Raw genomic sequence first — 20,599 nt, forward strand, 5'->3', positions numbered from 1 at the left:
AAATAGTATATTCTCATTTGATTTACATACAGGGGTTATTCTACTATTTTATATTATCTAAACCTGGGATCATTATTAATAGACTCTGTTCTATTGATAATTGGTGGCTCTTTGTTTTGGTTATGAATATTTGTTTAATGGAGATGGAAAATTAGAATTATTTTCATATTTAAAAATCAAGAAATAAGGGGGATACCCCCTTTTCAAACAAAGGAGAATCACCTTTTCCATGGTGATTTAGCCAAATGTTACAAGGCTTTGTCATTTTCATTGGGCAGATTTGGAAAGAAGAGAATGTTGACAAATTGCTTGCTAGCATAATTGGTGACTTTGCTAGGGAATCAAAGTGCCTTGTGCATTCAAATTTTAGACATTTAGGAGTACTTGCCTCGAGATGGAGTTTGGTGGCTCTATTGAATATGAATACCAAAAGAAGAGATATCCAAAAAGTTTGAAAGATTTAATATTTGCAAGAAATGAACATGATATTGACATATTTCTCTTTATATTGTCATTTATAGAAAATCCAATCAAAAAAGTTATAGGAAATTTTCCAAAGGAATTTGGGATTTTAAAATCCTTCTATGGTGTTATCCTCATCCAGAAGAGAGCTCTTGTGCAAGAGTTGACAAAAGAAGAGCAAGTGCATGAAGAAGAAGAAATTGGTGAAATAGAATATGAACAAGAAAAGGATCTTGAAGAAGAATTAAATAGGAGACAAGAAGAAGAAAAAATTTGGAAATGTTTCAGCCTCATATAGTTCTCTTCTCTACAAAATATTTGGAGGAATCAAAGGAAAAATCTACATTAAAGGAATCATATGAGCCGTCACAAAATCAAGGTAGAGAAAAAGTCATGAATTTCCTTGTGAAAAATGATATGGGTGTAAATAATGTGGAAGAAATGTTTTATTAAGTATTCATGTTTCCTCCTATGCATATATCTTCCATAAATTATATGAACATTGCATTGCTCTCATTGCTTGCCCTTCTACAAAATTTGCATCCATTTTTCCAAAGGTTAGTGCAAAAAGGTACATACTTTCTTTGCTTGTAAATGGTCATGTTTAGCATTTTTTTCATTCTCTTCTCTCATTGTAGATAATCCACTGCCCTTTACAACTTTTTCTTATCTTTATTTTTTGGTGTGGTGTATTATTTTTCCTTGAATAAGGTTACATCTGCTTTCATCTTTTCCTTGCAATCCTTATCACCCACATTATGAAAGTTTCATGAAATGGAAGTTGTGATTCTTTTGTCATTATGAAAGTATAATAATATGATACAATAATATGAAGAAAGGAGGCTATTGTTTTGTCAGATATTCTTATACATTGTATCCTAATTGAGTTGTATGGTCCTACTATTTATGCATCCATTGTAAGTGAGGGAAGATGGTTACAATGCACAAAGAGGCACTCACAACAATGAAGATCTTGCATGATGTAATTGACTATGGTTGCGAAAAAAATCCAAATTCAATAGGTAGAGCTAGAACCAAATTATTACGAAGAAATCCTACAATGAACTTCAAAAGGAAGAGACTATGAAGGGGGTTAAGAAACGAAACACTATAAGAAATATTTACTTTGGACCTATGGTTTTGTTCAAAAGTTTAAATTTATTATCTCAACCAACCATGGTCAACACAGACCAACCGGCCAACATAGCCATCTTCTACAATCCAACTCAACTACAATAATAAATAATACAACTAACTCCATGCTACAGTATAGTTAGCATTTATTATGTATTTCCTTGTAAATTTATAGATGAGGGCGTATGATCTATAGAGCCCATATTTGGGTTTCTCTCTTTTTTTGTGTTATATTTTTTAACTTGGTATCATATAACTAAGGGTGAGAGCAATATGGATGTTGTTTGTTTATCATACTAGCAACTAAAGAATGGAGATTTCTAAGTCTAAAAGAGATTAATGTTGCTAATATGATAGAAGTTGAAGCTGCCCAAGTATATAGTGAGCTAAGATTGCTATTAAAGTATTACACATGACATGTGTTGAATCTGCCTAGTGAATAAAGGAAAAGAGAAATTTTTTGTTTTGGAGTCAAGGTTATTGCTTGGAGTTTGTGTATTTCGGAAGGTATGCCAATGATTATTTGTTGCAGCCAAAAGAGATTCAAAGAAATTTTCTGAAAAGATATTGTTATCATGTGTGAGAGTGATTGTTCAAGCCATTGTGAAAGATGGTTGACATTTTATTTGAATGGAAGATGGTTGGTGGTATATCTGGCCAAAGAATGTGATTTGTGATGTAGTTCGTTAATGAGGCAACAAATTGTGTCAAATGATAACTTGTGTTAAAGAAAGATACTGCTAGAAGGAAGAGAAAATTGAAAGTATGATTTTGTTAGTAATGCATGAAATTGGAGTGGATAGTCAAAGATAAAGAAACATTATTGTGAAGCTTCCAATCATATATTAGTGGTTTATGGAGCACTTTTCTGCAAGAGGAAGTTCCTAAGAGTGCATATAAAAGAGCATGAGAGTTCTCACATGGTGTGGAGGACATCACTTTTGCAAAGTGTTTTATTAAATGTGCTTGTATTTGAAGTATGTGTGTCTAATGTTATAGAATAGTTATTGAAGTTAGTCGTAGTTTCATTAAGTGAAAATAGTTTGGCTTGATGGTGAGTTGGTTGTCACAGTGGAATGAGGTCTGTGTGAGATGTCTGCTGATTTGGGATTAAAGTTTTGGGATTGAAAGTGTGAAAATGTTTAGTTAATTGTGAAGGCTTTGCCTGTATCAAAAGTGGTCATGTAGTAGAAGATTATTTGATTGATATCCCCCAACTAAGTAATGAAGATTAAATTTGTGAATGTTTGTTGATGAGCTATGTAGATGTATGTGGTGCATTATCAGCTGTGCCGGACACCCCAAAGGTTTTTTGTTTGATGTATTAATGAACCATGTAACTGAAAAGAATTCCTATACAATTGGAAAGTGTGGCGGTTGCATACCTATGCATCTCGGTAGATGGATTCCTTTTTATATGGACTTAATAATCAGTTTTGATGCAAGTATAGAAGGATAATGCCCAAAGTGATGATGGTTTCTCCATAGTGATGGTTTTTGCACAATATGTGCTTGGTTTGTGTTGAGCCAAAATCACTTTAATGCGAAGTTTGTGGTGATTGTGAAACCACTTATGTGATGTTTGTAAAGTTTGTGGTTAACTTTACACCACTTCAAAATTGCATGGTGAGGGGTAAACTGTGAAAATCCAAAGTGTCTGTGACATGGAAGAAATGATATGAATGATGATATTTAATGATTGATTGTAAATGGGTAGCCAACAAGGCTTTAGGCCATGACCCATCAATTCTGGATTATGAGAAGATATATGAAAAAAAATTAATTTATGAGAGGCTATTAGAAAGTTCAAATTAATTATCTCAACCAACCATGGTCATAATCATCTTCTACCATCCAACTCAGCTACAATAATAAATATACATCAAACTCCATGCTATAGTATAGTTAGTATTCCCATATTTGGGTTTCTCTCTTCTTATGTGTTATAGTTTTTAACTTTTTTCTCTATTCATTTCTTCTTTCTATCTATGTTCTTACTAATGATATCTTCATGGAAATTGTCTACAATTGGTGAACATGAAAAATCTTGGTACAGTCCTTAGATGGGTATCATATACCCTAATACAATTCAAAATTGGCTGCAAATATTTTTGGAATCATAGTTGGCATAACCAATGCACAAGCTCACAACCATTTCCTGAACGCTTCCTAGTCTGTGCATCTTAAAGTGAATTTGTTGGGAGAAATTATAACTGCTAAAATGTGTGCGCAAAATGTGGAGTGTTGGATAAAGAATCTTGATTGTTTGACGGTGAAATGGTATTTTATGGGAATGAGAAACATGAAACTATTTTTTGTTCAATGTCATGGAGAGATTGCACAAATTCATCAATCTTGAATTAACACGTGTCTATTGCACGACAACTTCTTGAGGAGGTTGCTCATAACCTGACACTGTTGCTACTACTTTTTCCAAATATACATTAAGTAGAAAAATGACTTGAGAAGAGTGGTTGCAACATTGAGGAGAAGATGCTTTCAATAGTCTACAATCCACCAGGTACTATTGTTAAGAATATGTCGCAAGAGCTTGTGACAACCTGGTTTAGTTTAAAAAATACACTGGATAATATTTTGCTCATCTGTCTCTCACATTTATCATTTTATCAATGTTACGCACTACTTTGTGGTCTTGATGGTTTTACAAAAAAATTCCTTATAATACTTGATAAAAGAGAATATTGGAATATTGATGTTCTTTTGCACACACTCATGGAGTGGATTTGATGGAGGTGGATGGATTGGATCCACAATGATAATCAACACAAAATATACAATATAGGCACTTATAGAAATTATAGAATCATTTCATTGTCTTATCAATAAAAAACCATTACAATTTGCCTCTTTTATAGAGATCTTTGATTATTTCTAAAAACATCTAAATTAACTAACATAAAAAAAATAGACTTTTCTAGAGCTATCTACACAAATGACTTCTAGAACTTTACAGAATTAAAGATTAATTTTACCTAACCCTATTCATAATCCAACAATTTCTAGAATCCTTTATTATGCCTTTACATTTCATTTGAGGGGGAAACTACATTCCAACACTCCCCCCTATTTCAACCTCAAATATTGTTGCATACAAATCTAAATCCTTTCTTTTGCTTGATGCCCAAAAGCTATTTTCTAATAATCTTCATAGCTGTTAACGCCTTCATGAATAGTGTCTTCCAAGGTTGAAGCCTTTAATTTCTAGAAACATTTTTTCAGCAATTAACTGCCAATGATTTCCTCTTTTCACAAGATCCACTAATAATCTTGACAATCTTGCCTCATCTATCACAAATGTCAGTGACAGGGTTTACTGATAACCTTTTGCCTCTTTGATGCCTTGCTCTAATCTATCTCCCAATGTTGTTGCATTCCTTCTTACACTTGAACATTTGTACCTAAATAAACCTCTAATCATTCCTGCAATTTTTCAAAAATTTGATCCATAGCTCCATCCACAATCCATTTTTATACAACTTGTCATAGAGTGCTTCTTGCACTCTCTATTTCAACATGTCATATAACAATGATTTTTCAAGTCACAAATACTACATGGATTTAAATCCCAACATCTATCCTTTGTATGCACTTTCCTATTACAGTGTGAACATTACACAATCTTTCTGCCTTCAATTAGTTCTCTTGAACCTTTATTTATCTTTCCACTACTTGCATCATATCCAAGACATGCATATTTTGGCCTAACTGTAGTCTCAATCGGATTCCTTAATCCTTGTTCATCCTTTCCTAAACCTTTACTTTTAAAACCCATTGTTTCCATAATCTTCAAACCAAAAGTGTCATTATAATAGCTAGAAGTTTTATCAATACAATTTTCCTGTTCATCAGTACACTCCTTTTTGCAAACAACTTCAGTAAAATCACATTTCTCAATCCCATAATCACTCAAATCATTTGTGTCACAAGATACAGATGTCACATACAAATGGTTTCACCTTCAAACATGTTTTCTCTTGTTTTAGAGTAGATGATTCTTTCTTTAACGTACTATTTTCCTTTTCCAATTTCTTTAATTTTTCTTCTAAAACTTTTTCCTATTTTTTCAGCATTCAAACAACTATAACTTTTCTTCTAATTCTTTATTTTTCTCTCTAAGTTTACACATTTCCTTCACCTGCCAATTATGTACTTCTTCCACAAACTTTAACATATTTTCCAGCTCTTCAATTTCCTCTATGTAGACACTAATTTCATTTAACAATTTAGACTTTTCTTCTCCCATTTCATTTCTTACTTTTGTCCGTTCCTTTTGCAAAATATATTTTTCACACAATAATCTTACATTTTCTTTCTTTACTATCACTAATTTTTCTTCTAACTTATTTGTTTTCTCTTTCTGAATTCTACCAGCTTTTCCCATTGAAATCAACAATTTAACACACCTTACTCTTTCTAGAAAATTATAAATAGCTTTTTCCTTCTAGAATTAAATCTTCAAATAACTTGAAACAAACCCTACATAAATATCAAACTTGATTCCATGTCATATCCTTTTCTTTTCTTTTTAAATGACAATAGGAGAATTTCTCAAATGACCATATCTTTTGTTCTTTCCTCTGTCCTTTCTTCTGTGCTTTACAAACACTTTGGTTCCTTCATAATCTTCATAAAAAGTCTTCTTTCCTCTAATTATGTTGTTCTCAATAATGTGCTTTCTTTCCTACTTGCCCTCTTTCCTTTATCTCACAGCTGCTCAACTTATCTTGTGTGGTCTTCTTCAAAACAATTATCTTTTCTATAAAACAAATCAATCCTCCATATTTTAGCAGCACCAAAACATTGCTTCCTTTTTAATCAGCAATTTTGTCAACCTGGCTCTGATACCAAACTAATGGAGGTGGATGGATTGGATCCACAATGATAATCAAACATAAAATATAGAATACAGGCACTTATAGAAATTATAAAGTCATTTCATTACCTGATTAATAAAAAACCATTACATTGTGCCTCTTTTATAGAGGGCTTTGATTGTTTCCAGAAACATCTAAATTAACCGACATAAAACAAATAGACTTTTCTAAAGCTATCTACACAAATGAGTTCTAGAACTTTACAGAATTAAATATTAATTTTACCTAACCCTATTCGTAATCCAGCAATTTCTAGAACCCTCTATTACACCTTTAAATTTCATTTCAGGGTTAGATTGCATTCCAACACGATTCCTATGTTGCATCATAAAGTAGTTGACACATGCACTCATACTGAGGAACAAGGTAATAGTACAGTCAGTGTGTCTACAATGGTATCCACATAAACAAGTCAGATTTGGTAACAATCTCGATGCCATCTCAAAGTCTAGAACCAAGGAACATATGGAAGCTCTATGGAAGCTCTCACTATTGGTGTTGATATCTACATGATATCGCATTCTATGTAAGTTCCTCTTACATATATCTAGTTGTAGAAAAAGTTGTTGCTTCTATAAAGTACAAGGATGATGAGAAATATACCTTAGAGTCTATTTGTAGTAAACAAGAGCTACAGAGCAGCGAAGTTCATGCGAAGATGGTGCAAGTTTGATGCTAGCTGGAAACATTTGTAGATTGGAAATAGTTATGGAGGATGGTCATTTTCCTTGGAGTGAGAAGCATTAGATGTTGTGGAAGTGAGAACTATCACCAACAACATCTGCGATCTGTAATTGGAAGTAGCGACCAGCAATTTAGGCCTTGTTCTATCCCTACTCTACATTTGTGCCCTATTTTCAAAAAAGAATAGCCATGTAACTAGCGTCAATTTTGACCTTGTACATGGGAATTTGTCTTATATGAATTTGATATCATACTATGTATTTTTAGTTGTAGTAATGTGTAGCTAAATAGGAAGCAAGAGGAGAGGAAAATAATGCTTGCTTGTGAGGAACATGAAAGAGCTTGCATTGAAGAAATGGTTTCTTATCATGATTATGATAAGGTGAGTCTGAGTTGGGTGATGAGTTGAAGTACCCTTCCCGAGTCCAGATCGGGTCGAGACACTTTACTAAGATTTGAACCTAGGTTATCTTGATGATAACTACCCTCACTTATCATACATCCTTGGCTCATCAGACTATACATCAAAAAAAAATGTGAAAGGCTGATGATTTTACTCAGCACCACATTCATGAATTTCAGAATAAGCTCTGAGTTGGGAAGGTGGGATGTTAGCACATGTATAAAGATAAATCCAACATGGGGTGTAGGAAATCAAAATGTGATGTAATATAAAATCCAACATCTTAAAACAGACTCCTCTGTAAACCAAAACAACTATGATGGGCTTTATGGCTCAACAAAATGTGGTATGATGGAATGCAATCATTTGTGGGTATGTACAAAATAAAATTCATAAAAAGATCCCTAGATACTTATGAGGAAATGTAAATAGAAAGTTTAAAGCCAGACTTAGCAACCATTTCCTACATCCTCACAGCTTGAGCTACAATTGGAGTATCTAAAGTGGGTATGCAATTTCATAAGATAATAATTGAATGCATGTTTTTGTCAAATGTTATTGTTGTGACCTCACTCATAGACATGTATGCATAATGTAGACGCCTACAGAAGTCGCTTATACTATTTGATAAAATGTTTGGTTTTGTGGAATGCAATAATAAATGGATATGCTCAAAATGGAGTTCTTGAGTAAACCAAAGATAGTTCTTCACCTGACCATGAACACTGCCATATTTGAAAATATAGGTCTGATTGTAGCATAACAAAGAAAATAATAGTGAGCATTCAAAATATGATTATGCCTGTAGTAAGTTGAAGAAATATGCAAAGATTCGGAATAACATACTTCATTATGGAAAGTAAAAATCGTTGTAGGAAAGGGATCGCCAAAAGAAAAGGATCAAAACTTCCTATATACCTATCCTTTAGAAAAGAGTTATGATGATGCTCACAAATTTGGAAACTAATATCTAATGACAGATTCAAAGTTTTGCATAGAAATCAAAATCTTCGGTGCCCATTTGTTATAACAATCCTATATGTACGTTAAATTGAAAGCACCGAATTCTTTACCATTCAAAACGAGATTATTTGGAGTAGCATTGGTTAAATGCCTCTAGCCTTGAAACAGTAGCCAGTGAACAATGCAGTGGTTAAATTTTGTTCGCTGGTTAAATTTTTAATGAAACAGATAAATTGCTCAAAATCTCTTTAATACGGAATATAGACGATATTGCTAATTAATAAGGAGAGGTAAAGAAATACAGTGGATAAATAGTCAGGAGATGTTTGCACTTGATTAAAAAGGATCCTTCAAAAATCCTCACGTGAAGAGACAAATACAATGACTTTATAAAGTGATTTTTAATTTCAATTGTAATTCAGGCTTCATTGGTTCAGTTAGAGATTTAAATTCTAGAAAAGAGAGACATGGTCCATCTGTTACAGAACGTACCCACTATGGGCGCTTTAATAATTTTAAAAACTTCTCAAATTTGATTAGATGATTATGAATAAGACATCACAAAAAAAGAGCATGATCATAAAGGCTCTTGGGGTCAAAGAATACATAATAGCATCAGACGAGAAGAAGAGCTTAATCAAAAAGGCTTCTGGAGCCCAAAAAAAAAAATAATCCACTTTGTCGCTAAACAACTATTTTAATCCTTTTTCAGCCATTTACAATCACCTGATGGAAGAAAGTGAAACGTATAATCTGTTCAATTAGGGCATGAAGCTTCGAAAATAATTGGACTATGGAAAATCTGAATTAAATCCACTAGATTTCAGTCCCCTAAGTCACTGCTAATGATGAAATAAAGACATTTATTAATTTCATCTATCTACCTTGGGTTGCTGTTGGAATTTCCAAGTTTTGATCCCATACTTCAAAGTTGATGAGTTTTAAAGTCTTCCAGTGTACACCCAAAAATCGATTTGTATATTGTGATTCCCTTAGTGGCTTTTGAGTTCCACGACATGGTTGAGAGTGGTTTGCAAGATTTTCTTTTATTTTATTTTACACATACTCTCGCCAATCACGTTTCCAAATCTTTGATTTGGGCATTTTATCAAACATATCATTCATCTATATCGTGCGGATTCTAAAATGTCTCATCACATATTTTGCCTACAAAATGCCCATACTCTTCATGGATCAAGGATTATATGTGTAACAGTATGCTTTACCAACACTTCCTAGATTCAGTTTGGTTGAATTATTGTCCTTGTGTTCTCCATACTCGATGCCCATGAGATGGCCAATGCTTTGAGGTATTCAGTCAAACAGTTCACATGCTTGGTCTTCTTTACATTGAGCGGAAATCTATTAACAAACCACACTGCTATCAAATAGTTTACATGCCTTCTTTGGCAATTTTTTCATTCAATCTTTCATATCATTCCATTGGACCATTCATGGAGTCGTTCTTTTAAACCATTCGAGCGCATAGCCTTGGGCTCATTCAAAATGCATTGTGTCAAGGAACTAGCAGCCTGTGGGTTATTGAGATGACGGTCTGGTCTCAATCTTTTACTGCAACTTTCAAAAAATTTCTAGCAGGAAGAAACATTTTACCAATTTACTTTCCTCTTCTCAATACCATGTCCCTATTTCATGATTGATGGCACTTTTCGTAGTTTGACATTTTGTCAAATAGTTCATATGCACGTCTGTGATGCTCTGTAACCCAATGGAACATCATATTTAGTTGGCATTTAGTACCTTGCCTTTATATGCGGTGCTCATACTTGTAATGAATAAACTGGTCCAACTTTCCCTTTATCATTCTCCAAACGCAAGAGATTTGGCCCAGCTAAATGAGATAATTTAGTTTTGAGGTGATAGGTAGAACACATAGATGAATTTATGTTCAGGTATTGAATGTAACAACCGCACCTTCCCATCTGTTTAAACTGTCGACCTGGTGGCTTTGTAGAGAATCACGAACTAACAAATCTGTTGGTAGATTCTGAAGTTAGTATCTTTAATAGTGTCATTTACCTGATTTGCATTTGAGTTTAGTGACTACTCAATCCTTCACACAATGCATTTATTTGGGAAATGTTTCTGAAATAGGGCTCCAAACATATGATCATAATTTGACATGGATTTGTGTGGTGTCGATCTAAAGGCTCTTGCGCAGGCAGGTTAATGAAGGAATTTATCAAAGGTTGTTCAATTCATGAATGCTCCTTCCAACGATATTTTTGAAGCTTCAATTTGGGTACATGTTGCAGTGGTATAGATAAATGAAATGATTTTGAGCTTCACGCTTTTCCCGTTGCATTCCAAGGGTTAATACCTGTCTCTAACATTCGTGTTTTGAGCAAAGACAAAATCTAAACTTGAACTTATTTCTAAAACTTTTAGTATTCTAATGAACAAGAGGTTAATAACCGTCTCTACCATACGTGTTTTGAGCAAAGACAAAATTCAAACCTAACTTCTTTCTAAAAGTTTTAGCACATAGAGAGATGGTTTTAGTATGTAGAGTGAGACAGTTTTAGTACTTAGAGAGAGAGTTTCAGTATGTGGAGAGAGAATAGTTCTAGTACATGGAGCAAGAAAGGATCTTAGAGAGAGAATGTTTTGACATTTCAATTTTTCTCTTGTTGCAAAAGTAAACTTTCTCTTAGCATTCCAATGAATAAGGGGTTAATAACCATCTCTAACATAGAAGTTTTGAACAAAGATAAACCCCAAATCTTAACTTCTTTTTAAAGGTTTTAGTACATAGACAGATAGGATTTTAGTATGTAGAGAGAGACAGTTTTAGTACATGGAGAGAGAATAGAACTTCTAATACATAAAGAGAAAAAGGTTCAGAGAGAGAATGTTTTGAAATTTCAATTTTGTTCTCATTGCAAAATTAAACTTTCTTTTAATTCCTTGAGCTATTATCAAGGTAACAAGTTGGAGGCAAGTTTAATCATTTCCCCAATTCAAGGAAAAAAGAATCGTGGAACACATCACTCAAGAATTATTATGAAATGTGTTGGAACTGTAACTCTAAGACCAACTAAGAAAGCAAGTGTTTCATAGATTTTAAAGTCCTCTATATTGTGTCACATAATGAAACCCTAATAGAGCCAATATTATCTATCAAAATATTTTTGTCAAAACATAACTACATCAAAGTTATGCACATTTTCATTCTTTAGGTAAACTATTAAAAAAAAATTGATGGAGATTCAACTTTTTCACCTAGCTTCTTCAAGTATAATAATTTGAAAGAAGAAATCAAAAATTATTTTATATTAAAATTTAATATTAATTTGAAGTCAGAAATAGTTTTATATTAAAATTTAATATCTAATTCTTTTAAGGAGTTAAATATATGGTTGGTGGAAAATAAATTATACAAATTATTTACATAGCAAATAAATTAGTTTTTCCAAAGAACTAATTTAAAAAGCTTGTAAAAGGAGATATAAATTTTGCTACAAATTAATTCCATAGTTTTATCCTTGAAATGAACTAACTCTTTTAAGAATTAATCATTATTATGCGTAATTTATATCTATACATAACTATGTAAGTTGCTTGTACAAGAGAGTTACAAGTGGGGAATTAAATTAAATGAGTCTGGTGAAAAGGAGTTGGGGTAGTTATAAACTACTTACATGTGAGTTCTTTAAATGGGGAAAAATATGATTATAAGGGGTTCCCTTCTCATGGGATAAAATTGTAACAAAAAAATGTAGATTCAAAAATTAAGAAATAGTGGAAGTGATGTTTGGTGGAAGAAATAATGATTTGTCATGATTTTTTTTAATTTATTTTTTTCGATGAAGTTTTTGTCATGGAAAATGAAATAGATCTTTTTATTACCATCTCAATAGAATATTGACAATTGTGTGCTTTTAATAATTCTCTAGAGTTCATTTGTAAATTGCCAAGTATATTAGTAGTCTATGTGCTCTCAATATTCCTTTATCCATTTTCTGATTTTAAAAAATATAAATAGTCAGTGTGAGCTATATATATTCTCATTTGATTTACCTACAAAGTTATTCCACTATTCTATGTTATCTAAAGTTGTAATAATTAGTAATGGACTTTGTTCTGTTGATAGTCAGTGACTCTTTATTTTGATTACAAATATTTGTTTAATGGAGAAGGAAAATTAGAATTATTTTCATATGTAAAAATCAAGATTTAAAGAAGATGCCCCCTTTTCAAGAAAAGGAGAATCACCTTGTTTGTGGTGATTTATCAAAATGTTACAAGATTTTATCATTTTTGTTGGGCAAATTTGGTAAGAAAAGCGAAGTGACAAATTACTTGTTAACACAATAATAATAAGAAACATATATTTTGGTCAAAGAACACCAATAAGAACCTTGTTAATGATATAATAGTAGAGGCTAATAATCGTAAACCCAAATCTTTCAATTGTTAACCATTAGGGTTGTCATTGCACCAAAAGATCAACCAATTAATGTTTGATCCAACCACTAGACTTATACAAGACACATGAGGTTGTTAAAACCTTGTTTTAAATCTAGCAAGGGATTTTGGTTCATTGCTAGTAATCCCCCTCCAAGTGTTACTCATTGTGGCTTATAAGTATTTGAACATGTGACCAAGCTCTAATGTCATTTATTAACCATTAGGGTTATTGTTGCACTAAAAGATTGAGTTGCTAATACCCAATACAACCATTAGACTTATAAAAAACATAAGAGAATGTTAAACCATGTTGAAAAATCAACAAAGGATGTTGGACCACTACTAACATCAACATATCAAGTGGATCCACACCTCAAGCCAATAACCTTAATCCTCAAACTCTCCTTTAACAATAGTAACACTTTCAACATCAAGGGAATTATAATCTTAAGCAAAAATTTATGTCTCAATTTACATCATCAACACCAAGAAGAAAGTTTACTCCATTGGGTGAATCGCTTGAAATTTCTATAAGAACCATCATTTCAAACAAACTCGTCAATTTTCTAGAGGCAAGACAATATGAACCTCAAGTGAAACCATCATGGTGGAATGATGTCTATCATTGTGAATATCATTAAGATAAAGGGCATAAAGAAAATGACTATATGACTTGTTCAAACATGGGGTGCAAGACCTTATTGGTAATGTCACAATTAAGGTTGATGTTCCTAAAAATAATGAAGATCACGCAAAATTCAAAACCCCTTTCTTGAATCATAAGAAAGGAAAACCTTCTAATTCAAACCAAAACAACAAAAGTGGAAGCAAAAAACTAATTTGCCCATACTTATGACAATACCTTAATTATTTATCTAGGTATGAAAATATCATCAATATCATAGTGGTAAAGGACAAACAAAAGAAAGAATCCTCTAATGTTGTAACAACGGGGCAAGATTTTAAAGTTACCTTAGAAGGAACCACCCCTAAGACCAATGTGCCATGTACATCATCTTTTACATCATAAAAATACAACCTTGTTGATCAACTCCAACTCAAATCTCAATATTGGAGTTACTAAAATTTCCACCAACTAACAAGGAAATTTTGGAAAAACCTCTAGTAGATACAATAGTCCTAAATGACTTCGATACATAACGATCTCAAACTATGGTTGGTCACATCATTGCTCCCTGGTGTCTCTCATTTTCTAAATAATATATGATGTATTTGATCCATCCTCAAAATCTTCCATTGAATATTATAGTATTGATCAATAAACCTCATGTCAAAGAGTCATAACTAATGGAGGAGTAAGTTTGAATATATACCCCTTTAGCCTAGTCAAAGACGAGATATTCTAAAAAAATTGTTGATCCTACAAGATAATAATCAAGGCTTATGATGATGAAGAAATGTCTTCAAAAGGGGTCAATTGTTTACCTATCAGAGTGGCTCCTACTCAAAAGGAGACAGTTTTCCAAGTTCTAGATCTAAAATTAACCTACAATATCTTGTGGGAATCCATGGATTCATGAAATGTAGGCAATGCCCTCCACTTATCACCAATGTTTGAAATATTCATACATGGGCCAAGAAATAACTATAAATGGATATTTCAACCCATTTGAATATTGCAACACTTTTATTCCACACAATTGTAAAAGTCATAGCATTTGACAAATTTGTGCATAAAAGATAAAACATATAAGAATATGAATACAAGGTAAAAGAGAAAAAGAACTCATAAAAAATGAAAAAAAAAATTCTTATTTAAACCTCCACACACTAAAGATTAAAATAAGACATCACTCACACCACCAACCTTATTCTAATCCAAATTCAAACACAACTCTCTCATACAACCTATGACCACATTCATTATTAAAACCACAAATAAAAAATTATAAAATAGTAATAACAATATTAAAAAATGTGTGAAGCAAAATTAATTTTAAAAAAGTGCATTATGGAGGACTGGGACCATAGTCCTTAGTCATCATATTAATGTATTGTTTGATCAACGTCGGTGTAGCCCCCCAAAAAAAATAAAATTAAAAAAATAAATAAGAACTCATCATTCCATTTTGACACAGAGGGAAGAAGCACTCTTAGCCACAAGATTTGTAAATCCAACTTTCCACTCTTTTTCCACCCTCGATTTGATGGTGAGAGGTGAAGCATCCCTCCATCAATTGCTCGTGATTTTTGATGTACTATTGATGTTAATGCAGTGCAGCTGGATGATCTTTTAGTCAATAATTATACACCGGTGGCTTGTTTTTGTGCCTTCATGCAACGTAACAGCACCAAATTCAGACTATAAAAATACATTATAAGTCAAACTTCACCAACCCACCATGACTCGATCTAATTTCGATTGATTTATATTTTTGAAGCTAGGTCTGGATTAATCAAGACTAACAGGAATTTTTTGGCTATAAAATTTTAGTTTGCTTGGAAATGCCCATTGCAACATTTGTATAATGGGTTCTTCTACCACCAAGAGTGTAACTGCGTCATGCAATGTTCTGTTTCTCTTACTTTTTATTTTCTTCTCGCACAAGTCTGTGGGAGCACGATCAGGTATTTTAATTCAATCTCTATTCATATTGTTGGAAACACAATTGATACTTTGTCCATAGGTTCAAACTTCAGATTGAGCCATGAAAGCTATCAGACACAGAAGTGTATTTTAAGTGCTAAGGAGCAGTAAAGAAACAAGCAAATAAAAACAAATGGTATCCTTGATTCTACAGATCCTCGTGAGATAGTGTTTGATTCCAGCTGCAGCCATGTGTTTTTGCTTCGGCTAAGGCCATGTGATCTCATTCGCAGGATGATCTTGTATCCCCACGCCCTTTTTTGTATATTGTATTCTTAGTATATTTTCATTAATAGAAAAGGACTATTCATAAATTAAAAAAAAATTAACTCTTCTTTTCAGTAGATTTACTCAATTGATGTTTAATCATATGAACGTATGCCATGTTAATATTTAGTATTATGTTTTCATTGAAGCTGCCGAGACGGGAAGCTTAACTTTGGCTTCAGCAATGGGGAAATTGCCTAATTCAGATGGTTTTGCAAGAAGATCAGGTGGAAGAAATGTAGGCCATTTCTCAGATGGGTTAGCATTGGAGATTGAGAAGAGTGGTGTGGAAGTGAGAAAGCTGAGAGGAAGAGCTCTAGTACCACCACCTCCTAAGCCAAATGGAAATGCGTCTTATAATCCTCCAATTAATGCTCCTCCTCCAGCATCTTAACAGCATTTACAATCATGATTGAAGAGTTGTCTTCTGGTTTGTTTCATTTTTCTTTGAGATTTAACCTTCATAGATTCAGATTTTTGAAAAGGTTGTATATAAATCTTATAGAGATTTTTTAATAATTATTCAAGTCTGTTATGTCTATTCTAATAACGAAGTGGTTCAACTAGTTTATAATGGCAAAACTGTAGAATTTCTAACTTATTTTTTCACGTATTTGATACTAATGAGTTGTCACATAAATAAGAAAGGAGGAACACTATATAGATTTATTCCTTCTATAATTATTATACCAATAGAATCAAATAATGAAACTTCACCAAGACTTGTTACGACATTAATGCATTAATCGCTTTCGTATCTAAATCAACTCCATACTCAAGGGAAACACCTATTCTAGAATTTGTGCTTGCAAATGAATTGATAAATAAAAAAGAGGCAAATTTGGTTTGAGTCAATTAGATTTAGTAGATGATAAAATCAATGAAGAAAATAAAGATATCATGTTGCTTTTCTCTTTACCTCAATCTTACAAGAACTTTTTATTCTATAGCCAATATTGACATAGAGTTTAAGAGGAATTCATTTATTTCTACATCACTTAGTTATTTGTGTATCATGAATTTATTTATGCACCCAATTCAACCAAAATCTATTTTTGCATACAATTCAACCAAAATTAACTTAAATGTTTTACCTATTTAAACTCTAGCACAAATGACCATCATACCAATTATTAAAAGTAGAAAAAAAAAATGTTAATGCCACTACAAAATGTAGATAAATAATGACTAGTGGAGGCTTACTTATTTGGTTCATAAAGGTCTAGTTATATAAGCCTGATAAATATAACATACAATTGGGACATCAACCGTAGGTAAAATTCTTGATGTAGAAAAGTAGCCCATTTTTATTAATAATTTTTTTGTTAAATTCATTTTCCCCAACATTGAAAGAAAGGAAAACCTATTTGAATACTAGTTATTGATTTTATTTTCTTATTATGATAACTAATCTTTGTATACATCTTAGAAGTAGATCGCTATCATTCCTAAAGTTTTTCTTAGCCGTGAGAAAGAAGTGACAAACTTAAAAAAATTAGAAAGCCATCAAAAAAACAATTTACTCACACAACTTCTTCAATTGAAATCCATTGTATAAAGATATTCTAAGGACCAACTTGTAATTAACTTAACATACCTCGAGTTCTAGCGGAAAAGATATATAGAAACATAAAGGAAATTACCAAATTTCAAAGGTGGGAGACATTGAAAATGGTGGTAATAAGAAGGAGAAAGATAAGGACGGGAGGACTAAAAGACAGGAGGTGAAATGGTTGCTCCCTCCTAAGGGATGGTATATTTAGCAAATTTTGATGGTGCAACTAAAGGAAACCCTGGACCTTCGAGTTGTGGAGGCATCATTAGAAATAGCTATGGTGGAGGGGTGGCGGCTTTTTCCCACCCTTTGGGTTACCAGACAAACCATTATGTAGAAGTTGGTGTTGCATGCCACACAGTGAAATTAGCTTTGGACATGGGAGTTAAAAAATTATGGTTGGAAGGGGATTCAAATAACATCATAAGGTGTATTAAAGGGGTCACCCAATCATCATGGTCCATGGCTATATCATTGAAGAGACCTACTCCTTTCTTGGCAATTTTGAAAGTGTCCACGTCACCCATGAATATAGGAAGGCAAATTTCATGGCAAACTGGTTTGCCAACGAAGCAATTAGGCAAGATAAGGTGATGATTTGGAATTCGAGCGGGAATATCCCAGAAGAAGTGAAAAGCCTAATTGAGCTAGAAAAAATCCAAGGAGGTACAATGGATATCTAATTTTAATAATGGTTATAATGAGAGTTTGGGTTTGAGTATTTGTAATTATGGCATTAACGAAAAATGCAGTCAGATGAGGTTATCGGTGTCAAATCGACACGTTTCTTGGGTCAATTTTTTTCTCTTCCTTTACCATTTTTGGGGTAAAGAAAGACATATCGATGATTATCAAAGAGGTGGCCATCAAGGTTTTTAGAGGTTGGAGAAGGGATATCAGAGGTCAGAGTTTATGAGAATAGTTAGTGTTGAAAATACAGGAATGGTGGGGGGAAGAAGAAGGAAGGAACTTGTTGGTGAAGCAAATAAATAGAAACAATGGACTAAAGTCTAGGAAAAGTTAGAGAAGGGTGGTATAGCCAACTATATTGCTAAACTTCATGGTTTCAACCCTACGATCACTAATAGTGTGGTTAATTCATGGAAGGATGGGAGGCTTAAAGTGGATGGGGTTTCATTTTAGGTCACTAAGGAAGTCATTGCTCTTGTAACTAAAATTTTGGTAGAGCGGTTGAAGTTTTACAAAGATAAGAAGGTGTCAACAAATGCTATGAAGGACTTTGTAAAGAATACTGAGGAGAGAAATGAATTGGTAAAGTGTGAATCTTACTACAAAATGGATTCAATCAAGAAGCTATGGAGGTATGTTTTATAGACTATTATAGAGTATATTTCTTTGGACACTAGATTTGATAGAGTAAGAACACACCCTTTTGTTTTACTTAATCACTTTCGCTATGGTGTCAAGATTTCGTTCCCTTTTTATTTATATACTTCAATGTGTAAGGGTATTTCTGGGCACAAGAAGAAACCCTTTGCAAATCTAGCCCTACATGAGGGGTTATTACTTCTAATTTATGAGCATTTCAAGGCTCAAACCATAAGAAAAACCCCCCTGCAAGGCACGGACACATCTATGGATACGGGAAGTTCTAGCTTCTCGTCTGATACAGAGGATGTCCAAAGTATTAGGTTGATACGGAGGATGTCCAAAGTATTAGGTTGGAGGGTGAAGAAAACATTTTGCCTAGAAAGAAGGCCAATGATTTAGAGAAGAAATCGCCCTCGTCAATTAATACCCCGAGCAAGAAGAGCCCTAGAGGACATGGGTCTAAAGCTTCAGGCCAAGGAGATGAAGAGTACAACGAGGAAGGGGAGGATATGAAAACTAATGAAGAGGATGAAGAGGAGGCAGAAACTAAGAAAGAGGAGCTGGTGGCTGAAAAATAGAGGAGGTCTAAAGAGATGGGTGCAGAGGGGATTTCGGATTTTGGGCTGGAAATCTTTGTCATTCCTCTTTCCCCTATTCATCCTCAAGAACAGGACAAGGAGAAGAAAGATGGTGAGGGAGGAGAGGTGGTAATTAAGGATAGGTGCATCACCTAGAGAAATTTTAGTGTAAGAACTTCCAAAATGGGTGTTGTCAAAGAGGCTATGAACCCCCAAATTCTAGAAGAAAAATAGGGTCAGCTCCGGTTCAAGGATCTCATTGATCCAGCAATGGTGTCTATTATGGATAATACAAGGGAAACTGGCATGAATTTGCATAATAACACTAGAAATAGTATGATTGACAATTTCAGGTCAATCAAATGGCTTTACCATGAATTGGAGGAGTTCAAAGAAAAAAATAGGCCGGCTAGAAAACAAAAGGAAGATGGGCCAAATTGTGGAAATTTGAATGAATAGGGGGATTGACTCAGTTTGGTTGAGAAAAGAATCCAGAAATTGGAAAACTACAATCATAATTTGGCGAATCAAAAGATATCCATTTTGACTTCTATCAATGATAATATCTTGTCCCTTACTGGAATGCTGAAAGCCAAAGGTCTTCTACATGAAAATGAGGAAAAGGATAGAGAAAGAGACAAAATGGAAGAGGATGTGATAGTTGACATTACCTTCAGCAGCATGGATCGGGATGGCTAGAAGCAGGAGCATATGGTTGAGGAGATTAACAAAGCCTATGAAGCAACAAAAACAATGTAGGAGCTCGAGAGAAAGATAGAGTATTAACTTTGGTTTTTCTTTTCTTATCTTTTGGACTGTTAAACTATTGTATGTTTTTGGTTAGTTGGATTTTTTTCTATCTATTGTACTAGCCCTTTGGTTGGCTTTCATTCTTTGGCTGGGCTTTAACTACTTATTATCAGCCTTTTGATATGTTTTAATTTTCGGGTTTCAGGATCCCTGTAAAACCTGTTTTTCTTATCAAAAACTTAACATATCTAGAAATCATGTTGAGCTGCATGATGCAATATAAAAATATAATGAGTAAAATATCATATGGATTCTACTTAATAAACTTATGTCATTTCATATTTTTTAGTAAGCAATTAAATATTGTTCTTAATATATATGATGATTGATAAGTTTGAAAAGCGAGGAGTGAAGAAGACCATATAAATGGTGAATGCAAATTGAGATCCTTACAATCTTTCCAATCCCATATAGATGATGTAATATATAAAAGTTTAAAAGTAAACGATCTCATATAAAAGTGAAAATAAAAGAAAA

At 33.2% G+C, this 20,599-nt stretch overlaps 1 protein-coding gene across 1 annotated transcript; it reads left to right on the forward strand.

Moving 5' to 3' along the window:
• Window positions 1–15,382: 15,382 nt before the first annotated feature.
• LOC149564439 (uncharacterized) lies at window positions 15,383–16,397 on the forward strand. Its single transcript, XM_089816842.1, has 2 exons — window positions 15,383–15,561; window positions 15,997–16,397. The coding sequence occupies exons 1-2, from the start codon at window positions 15,462–15,464 to the stop codon at window positions 16,239–16,241; spliced, it is 345 nt and encodes a 114-aa protein (XP_089672968.1). The 5' UTR covers window positions 15,383–15,461; the 3' UTR covers window positions 16,242–16,397.
• Window positions 16,398–20,599: the final 4,202 nt, after the last annotated feature.

Source organism: Cupressus sempervirens, chromosome 3 (assembly GCF_028749045.1).
Source record: "Cupressus sempervirens isolate cs-2001-9-10 chromosome 3, ASM2874904v1, whole genome shotgun sequence".
Classification (NCBI taxonomy): domain Eukaryota; kingdom Viridiplantae; phylum Streptophyta; class Pinopsida; order Cupressales; family Cupressaceae; genus Cupressus; species Cupressus sempervirens.